Raw genomic sequence first — 9976 nt, forward strand, 5'->3', positions numbered from 1 at the left:
TAAACTCAAGACTAGTTCACTGATATACATGATTATTTTCCTTTGCATTTTAAATTTATTTTCTTGTTACAAAATATCGGTTGTCTATTTCGTTTTTGTATGATGATTATGATTATTATTATTACCGTACATACTGATAACTTTACAAATATTTTCAATGTAATGTTTTAATGATTTTTGTTGTGTTCAGTGGTGCAAAGTAGAATTTGGTATTGAACTTTTAATTGAAGAACTTATTCTATGTACTTAATTAATATAATAGTACTACAGTGTAATTTGGTACCATCCTGTTTTGTAGCATTTTACCAATAGGTAATTCTTAAATGCTAATAATTTCTTTGTACTACACTTAAATTAAAAAAATAAAGCTGGTACTTTATGGAAAGTATTGTGTAAATTTTAGCATTGGTTGATTGTTACTTTTCACAGTCGGATGATCAATCTTGTTACTTTTCACAGTCAGATCTGATCTGCCGCAGTGAAACAAAGTGTTAAGTCTTAATCAGGATAGCAGCATAGATCTTGATGTAAAAGTTAAATGGTTCGGCTGTTATCAATCCCGGAAACAAAATTTTCACATAAAAATCACAAGATATTTCATTTAAAGCAATTTCGTGGCCGAACCATTGAGGATAGTGCAAAAGATTCACAGTCTGATAATCTTGTCAGATCTGATCTGTTGCAGTGAAACAATGTGCAATTAAGTCTTAATCAGGATAGCAGCATCCATATTAGTGTTAATCTGCATAAAATGGATTATAAAAATGCTGAAAAACATACTACAAAATAATGTTTTGCAGGTGACGGTACATCACAAGTTACCATGAAAGGTCAAGATAGTACTCTCACGGTCAATGAAATAGAGAAGATGTTTGGGTTTCCAGAACATTACACAGATGTCATGAATTTCAACGCAAACATTCGTCAGAAGCTCCTTGGCAAGGCCTGGAGTGTTGAAGTGGTTTCAGCTCTGCTGGAACCACTAACTCAATACTTCAGGGTATCTGAAGTCGTAGAAGAATAGTAAGTTTTGTAGTGATTGTAAATTTGTACATTTTGTAAGCTTTTGAAGAAAATTAGGTTTGAAGTTTATAGTGTATACTCTTATCTTCAACAAATAAATCTCACCCAAATGTATCAGAACGAAGCTGTCAGACAATATTAGTCAGATATTTATTAAACTCGTTAGCAACAAAATTTTTAACGGTTCATCACAAGTTACAATGAAAGGTCAAGATAGTACTCTCACAGTCAATGAAATAGAGAAGATGTTTGGGTTTCCAGAACATTACACAGATGTCATGAATTTCAAACGCAAACATTCGTCAGAAGCTCCTTGGCTAGGCCTGGAGTGTTGAAGTGGTTTCAGCTCAGCTGTAACCACTAACTCAACACTTCAGGGTGTCTGAAGTAGTAGAAGAATAGTAAATTTTGTAATAATTGTAAATTTGTACATTTTGTAAATTTTTGAAGAAAATTAGGTTTGAAGTTTATAGTGTATACTCTTATCTTCAACAGATAAATCTCACCCAAATGTATCAGAACGAAGCTGTCAGACAATATTAGTCAGATATTTATTAAACTCGTTAGCAACAAAATTTTTAACGGTTCATCACAAGTTACAATGAAAGGTCAAGATAGTACTCTCACAGTCAATGAAATAGAGAAGATGTTTGGGTTTCCAGAACATTACACAGATGTCATGAATTTCAACGCAAACATTCGTCAGAAGCTCCTTGGCTAGGCCTGGAGTGTTGAAGTGGTTTCAGCTCAGCTGTAACCACTAACTCAACACTTCAGGGTGTCTGAAGTCTTAGAAGAATAGTAAATTTTGTAATAATTGTAAATTTGTACATTTTGTAAATTTTTGAAGAAAATTAGGTTTGAAGTTTTATAGTGTATACTCTTATCTTCAACAAATAAATCTCACCCAAATATATCAGAACGAAGCTGTCAGACAATATTAGTCAGATATTTATTAAACTCGTTAGCAACAAAATTTTTAACGGTTCATCACAAGTTACAATGAAAGGTCAAGATAGTACTCTCACGGTCAATGAAATAGAGAAGATGTTTGGGTTTCCAGAACATTACACAGATGTCATGAATTTCAACGCAAACATTCGTCAGAAGCTCCTTGGCTAGGCCTGGAGTGTTGAAGTGGTTTCAGCTCAGCTGTAACCACTAACTCAACACTTCAGGGTGTCTGAAGTCGTAGAAGAATAGTAAATTTTGTAATAATTGTAAATTTGTACATTTTGTAAATTTTTGAAGAAAATTAGGTTTGAAGTTTATAGTGTATACTCTTATCTTCAACAAATAAATCTCACCCAAATGTATCAGAACGAAGCTGTCAGACAATATTAGTCAGATATTTATTAAACTCGTTAGCAACAAAATTTTTAACGGTTCATCACAAGTTACAATGAAAGGTCAAGATAGTACTCTCACAGTCAATGAAATAGAGAAGATGTTTGGGTTTCCAGAACATTACACAGATGTCATGAATTTCAACGCAAACATTCGTCAGAAGCTCCTTGGCTAGGCCTGGAGTGTTGAAGTGGTTTCAGCTCAGCTGTAACCACTAACTCAACACTTCAGGGTGTCTGAAGTCTTAGAAGAATAGTAAAATTTGTAATAATTGTAAATTTGTACATTTTGTAAATTTTTGAAGAAAATTAGGTTTGAAGTTTATAGTGTATACTCTTATCTTCAACAAATAAATCTCACCCAAATATATCAGAACGAAGCTGTCAGACAATATTAGTCAGATATTTATTAAACTCGTTAGCAACAAAAATTTTTAACGGTTCATCACAAGTTACAATGAAAGGTCAAGATAGTACTCTCACGGTCAATGAAATAGAGAAGATGTTTGGGTTTCCAGAACATTACACAGATGTCATGAATTTCAACGCAAACATTCGTCAGAAGCTCCTTGGCTAGGCCTGGAGTGTTGAAGTGGTTTCAGCTCAGCTGTAACCACTAACTCAACACTTCAGGGTGTCTGAAGTCTTAGAAGAATAGTAAAATTTGTAATAATTGTAAATTTGTACATTTTGTAAATTTTTGAAGAAAATTAGGTTTGAAGTTTTTTAGTGTATACTCTTATCTTCAACAAATAAATCTCACCCAAATATATCAGAACGAAGCTGTCAGACAATATTAGTCAGATATTTATTAAACTCGTTAGCAACAAAATTTTTAACGGTTCATCACAAGTTACAATGAAAGGTCAAGATAGTACTCTCACGGTCAATGAAATAGAGAAGATGTTTGGGTTTCCAGAACATTACACAGATGTCATGAATTTCAACGCAAACATTCGTCAGAAGCTCCTTGGCTAGGCCTGGAGTGTTGAAGTGGTTTCAGCTCAGCTGTAACCACTAACTCAACACTTCAGGGTGTCTGAAGTCTTAGAAGAATAGTAAATTTTGTAATAATTGTAAATTTGTACATTTTGTAAATTTTTGAAGAAAATTAGGTTTGAAGTTTTATAGTGTATACTCTTATCTTCAACAAATAAATCTCACCCAAATGTATCAGAACGAAGCTGTCAGACAATATTAGTCAGATATTTATTAAACTCGTTAGCAACAAAATTTTTAACGGTTCATCACAAGTTACAATGAAAGGTCAAGATAGTACTCTCACAGTCAATGAAATAGAGAATATGTTTAGGTTTCCAGAACATTACACAGATGTCATGAATTTCAAAGCAAACATTCGTCAGAAGCTCCTTGGCTAGGCCTGGAGTGTTGAAGTGGTTTCAGCTCAGCTGTAACCACTAACTCAACACTTCAGGGTGTCTAAAGTCTTAGAAGAATAGTAAAATTTGTAATAATTGTAAATTTGTACATTTTGTAAATTTTTGAAGAAAATTAGGTTTGAAGTTTTTTAGTGTATACTCTTATCTTCAACAAATAAATCTCACCCAAATATATCAGAACGAAGCTGTCAGACAATATTAGTCAGATATTTATTAAACTCGTTAGCAACAAAATTTTTAACGGTTCATCACAAGTTACCATGAAAGGTCAAGATAGTACTCTCACGGTCAATGAAATAGAGAATATGTTTAGGTTTCCAGAACATTACACAGATGTCATGAATTTCAAAGCAAACATTCGTCAAAAGCTCCTTGGCTAGGCCTGGAGTGTTGAAGTGGTTTCAGCTCAGCTGTAACCACTAACTCAACACTTCAGGGTGTCTGAAGTCTTAGAAGAATAGTAAAATTTGTAATAATTGTAAATTTGTACATTTTGTAAATTTTTGAAGAAAATTAGGTTAGAAGTTTATAGTGTATACTCTTATCTTCAACAAATAAATCTCACCCAAATGTATCAGAACGAAGCTGTTAGAAAATATTAATCAGATATTTATTATACTCGTTAGCAACAAAATTTTTAGCGGTTCATCACAAGTTACAATGAAAGGTCAAGATAGTACTCTCATGGTCAATGAAATAGAGAAGATGTTTGGGTTTCCAGAACATTACTCAGATGTCATGAATTTCAAAGCAAACATTCGTCAGAAGCTCCTTGGCTAGGCCTGGAGTGTTGAAGTGGTTTCAGCTCAGCTGTAACCACTAACTCAACACTGCAGGGTGTCTGAAGTCTTAGAAGTATAGTAAAATTTGTAATAATTGTAAATTTGTACATTTTGTAAATTTTTGAAGAAAATTAGGTTAGAAGTTTATAGTGTATACTCTTATCTTCAACAAATAAATCTCACCCAAATGTATCAGAACGAAGCTGTCAGACAATATTAGTCAGATATTTATTAAACTCGTTAGCAACAAAATATTCAAGTTACAATGAAAGGTCAAGATAGTACTCTCACGGTCAATGAAATAGAGAAGATGTTTGGGTTTCCAGAACATTACTCAGATGTCATGAATTTCAAAGCAAACATTTGTCAGAAGCTCATTGGCAAGGCCTGGAGTGTTGGAAGTAGTTTCAGCTCTGCTGTAACCACTAACTCAACACTTCAGGGTGTCTGAAGTCGTAGGAGAATAGTAAATTTTGTAATGATTGTAAATTTGTACATTTTGTAAATTTTTGAAGAAAATTAGGTTTGAAGTTTCTAGTGTATACTCTTATCTTCAACAAATAAATCTCACCCAAATATATCAGAACGAAGCTGTCGGACAATATTAGTCAGATATTTATTAAACTCGTTAGCTACAAAATTCAAGTTACCATGAAAGGTCAAGATAGTACTCTCACGGTCAATGAAATAGAGAAGATGTTTGGGTTTCCAGAACATTACACAGATGTCATGAATTTCAAAGCAAACATTTGTCAGAAGCTCCTTGGCAAGGCCTGGAGTGTTGAAGTGGTTTCAGCTCTGCTGTAACCACTACCTCAACACTTCAGGGTGTCTAAAGTCTTAGAAGAATAGTAAAATTTGTAATAATTGTAAATTTGTACATTTTGTAAATTTTTGAAGAAAAATAAATTTGAAGTTTATAGTGTATACTCTTATCTTCAACAAATAAATCTCAACCAAATGTATCAGAACGAAGCTTTCAGACAATATTAGTCAGATATTTATTAAACTCGTTAGCAACAAAACTTTCATTTCCAGAAACCTGAGCCAATGACTCATTAATCATAACTTTATCAATTGTTATCTTATTTTTCTTAACTATTTGTTTAGTTATCTTCCAGTATTTCTTAGAATCGCCTTTACATTTATCAACTAAGTTTGAATAATAATTAAGTTTGTCTTGTTTAGTACTCTTTGTAACTCTCTTGGACACCAACATTTCTAACATCCACTTGCAACATTTCTTATCTCCAAATTATTTCGGTCCCTAGAAAACAATTTAGAGCTGATTTTTTCGATTAATTAAAGTTACGGAATTAATTACCCATTCATTTCGCTTTCTACTCTTACTATTCAATTGTTTAAGTTTACTGGAAGCGATGTAACATTCATTAAAGGTTTTATAAAATTTGGCCAAACCCAAATTGACATCATTCATTTCAAATATGGGATTCCAGTCAGCATGTTGCCTTTGTAATAACATATCTGTTACTCTTACAAATTTCAGTTTATTTTCATTATGAATTACGTCAGATAAAGCAATGTTTAAAGCATAAGTAATATCAATTGCAGCAACACCTCATTGAAAATTGATATTTTTGGAATTTCTTATTAAAATATGATGAATACATGATACAGAGGAATTTAATATTCTAGTAAGAGCATTGATACAACTTTCTAATCCATATGAAGCAATCAAATTAATTAGTTTTGGAGCTATTATTCTTTAATATACATATATTCATATCTCATACGATCATAGTTAAATCTCTACTCCCCTTTAAAATATTTACAAAATCATTTTTAAAGAATTTATATGGATATTTACACTGCCGATATATTCCAATAAGACATGATTTGATTAAAAGGCAGCTAATAGTTATCTTTTTAGCAGGTCTTAATCCATACCTCTTGTTAGAATCTGTTAGAATTATTACTTTGTATAATACATTTAAACTACTCAAATGTATAAAAAGTTCATAAAAATTTTTTTCTCGTGCTACTTATATTAACACAACAAATGTTCAAACTTCAATTCACCATCATATTGTCAATTCAAGTTCAATGCAGTACATTAAAATAACAGAGCAATTTTAATTGGAACATTTTTAACCTACCTTTTAACCTACATATTTGTTCACATCACCAATAGTTTACAACCGCACTTTATTGTGATCTTCAGGCACTTTATTGTGATCTTCAGACTCCGAGCACCAGATGAATTTATAGCCATAATCTTTCAGTTTCTGTGCATGAAAAAGTGAAGTTTTGTTGAAGAGTGTCAGATGTTTTGGGGGCGGAAGCTAAGAAATTTGTGGATTCAATGTTTGACTTCTTACTTTGTTTAAGAAAAGCATTACGTTTTTGTCTGTTTCTAAATTGGATGATAATTGGCTTTGGAACACCAGATCGGTTAGGAATTCTGTGAATGGCTTGGATATCCAAGCATTTTTTTTCTGTTTCTGTGTATTTATATTTCATAACTTGTGTATTTTAGTTGATCACTTTTTAAATTTTTAACTTTAGAATAATGTTTAGAATAATGATTACAAATACATCAACCACCTAAAGGAAAGTAATTGTAATATAGTTTTTATTTATAATAATGTTTATAAGTATGTTATGTTATAATACATGTTTACTATGTTCAACGTAAGGAAAGTATTGTATTGTAATATAGTTTTTATTTATAATAATGTTTATAAATAAGTTATGTTATAATACATGTTTACTATGTTCATGACAACGTAAGGAAAGTATTGTATTGTAATATAGTTTTTATTTATAATAATGCTTATAAATATGTTATGTTATAATACATGTTTACCATGTTCATGACAACGTCTATTGTACACTTGTGTATTTGATGACAGTAAAGCTTCTTGTAATAATAATAATAATAAATCTTTATTGTCACAAACGTTTTATAATAATATAGCACAGCTATAAAACAGATGACATTGTCAGATATAACCTACACTACTCTTGTTTGATTAAATCCAAACAACCAAACATACAATACAATAAAACGCACAATAAAGGAAGGCAATATGCCAACTTGTAGACCTACTTAAAAATATAAAAATCAACATTAACAAACAGTAATACAGTGCCTAAAATTAAAAAAAATATAATTTAAAAACTCACTTGCATTATAATATATTTTTTTCAAGTAACAACTCCTTAATGTTATCTCGAAATGCGCCTGAATATATTAATTCCTTAAAACCTAAAGGTAATTTATTGAAACATTTTTTCCCTATGTAGGATGGTGTCATTTCCACCACTTTCAGATGATGTCTGGGGTATTGAAAATTAGTTTTATACGTAGTATTGACTTTTTTTATGGTTTTTATTAAAAAGGTTTTTGTAACTAGACTGAACTGTTAATAAAATTTAAAATTATTAGGCTTGGTACAGTTAAAATTTTATGTTTATTAAAGATACAAGAAGCCTTCTAAGGTGAAAATGCCATTATTCTTAAAACTTTCTTCTGAATTTAAAAGATGTTATCTATATCTGTTGAAAACCCCCAGAACTCAATTCCATACCAAAGGATTGAATAAAAATAAGCATAATATATGATTAAACATGTTTTTAAATCTATGGTATGTCTCAAAATAAGCATTTGAAAGCATGCTGAGTTTAACTTTCTTAAAATAGTTTCAATGCATTTAGTCCAATTCAAATGCAAATCCAGTTCTAGCCCCTAACATTTGGTGTTTTTACTAATAGAAAATCTCTTATATTCAAATTCTAAATCACTAAAATAATGATTTCTTGATTGAGGTGTACAACATTTTACCAATTGTCCATTTGCAATTCCTTTAATTCAGTTATGGTTTCACTGATTTTAAACTTTCAATTCGTTGTCATTCTTAGATCTAACAAGTGCAGTCGTATCATCTGCATAAAGTGTTAGACTGTTTGATATGTTTTGCAGGGAGATCATTTATGTACAAAAGAAACAAAAGAGGTCCCATAATTGAACATTGTGAACTGTGATTTAGATTTAACATATTTTCTACAGATGACTGTCCTTTGATAACGATTCAATAGATAGGATTTGTGAATTCTTAGAAAATTTATAAGCATTGAACTTTTTAATGAGTATATCATGATTTATATCATGACTAACACAGTCAAACGCCTTGGGACAGGTCATAAAACACTCCCACTGCGCTCTGGGATCCATCCAAGGCCCATGATACTTTGTCAATAAATTTAGATAATGCAGTCATTGTACTCATCCCTTTTCTGAAGCCAAATTGTTCAGAAGCTAAAATATTATTTTTTTCTAAAAATGCTGATATTTGATTTAAAGCTGATAAAAAAAAAAAAAAAAAAAAATAGATAATGATGGCAGAACTGAAACCAGTCTATAATTATCAGGATTTACTCTCCTCCCTCTTTATGAAGAGGACTTCTGCGAACTTTAAATAATTTGGAAAAGAGACATTTTGAAAAGGTTGGTTTATAATAATAGCTAAAGGTTTTGCTATAAAACCTGAAAATTTTTTCATCATATTTACTGGAACTCCATCATAACCTGTGTTTATTTACAATGTAAGAACACAAATAATTTTTATTCAGTTTGGCAGTTTTATTAGTACCAAAAAACTTAACTTCAAATTTAGTGACATGTTTGTGGCTTTCATTATCGACATTTATTACTTTTCCAGTCCAATAAGTGTATCCTTTCACCTTCCCAAAGACAAGATAATTCACCTGGAAGGCCGTATTTGTAATCAATTTTATTACTTGCTGAAACCCTTTTTATTGTTATAGTGAATAGTGAAAGAAAGGGATTCTCTTTCTTGTAAAAAATGTAGATAATTATTTTCTTTCCCTTAGAAATAAGAAAAACTCATTTTAAAAGTAAACATCTTATTTTACAGTTGTTCTTTCTAATAAAAATAACTTTATGTGTAGTAAAAAGATTTTAACCTTTGGTGGGAATTGAACACTGGCCCACCCATCCATTGCATTAGATTACAGTTGGTGCCTTTCTCTACTGTGACACTAGTACTTGTTGATAAGAGAGAACCCACATGCTTTGTATCACTGACAAGTCTATCAAATAACCTGTGACATGTTTCTATTGGAAAAACTTACTTTAGGCATTTGTTTGTTTATTTCTAAAAACTGTCAAATCTAGCCAAAAACTTGATTGTAAAATGAAATAAAAGTTTTGTTCTGTTTTTGATTCTTGAATTTTTATTCCAATTACTCTCCAAGTCTTCAGTACACTCAAAGTGATAACTTTGAGAGCATACAGAACAGACAGTAAAATCATCATTTTCAGGCAATGGATCACCACATTGAAGCACAATCACTCATACTGATAGAACAAAGTGCAGATAAGGTAGACACAGATAAGGATGGCTGTACTGCATGCCTGCTTCCACTCTACTATTTGTTTAGA

At 31.2% G+C, this 9976-nt stretch overlaps 1 protein-coding gene across 1 annotated transcript in view; it reads left to right on the forward strand.

The window, feature by feature from the left end:
• The window catches only part of LOC124369521 (DNA (cytosine-5)-methyltransferase 3C-like), a 54969-nt gene extending 53945 nt beyond the window's left edge, over positions 1–1024 (forward strand). The window contains exon 7 of the mRNA XM_046827541.1: positions 801–1024. Within this exon, the coding sequence (XP_046683497.1) occupies positions 801–1024 (224 nt within the window). The remainder of the gene's footprint in view (positions 1–800) is intronic.
• The last annotated feature ends 8952 nt before the right edge of the window (positions 1025–9976 follow it).

This window comes from Homalodisca vitripennis, chromosome X (assembly GCF_021130785.1).
Source record: "Homalodisca vitripennis isolate AUS2020 chromosome X, UT_GWSS_2.1, whole genome shotgun sequence".
NCBI classification, from domain to species: domain Eukaryota; kingdom Metazoa; phylum Arthropoda; class Insecta; order Hemiptera; family Cicadellidae; genus Homalodisca; species Homalodisca vitripennis.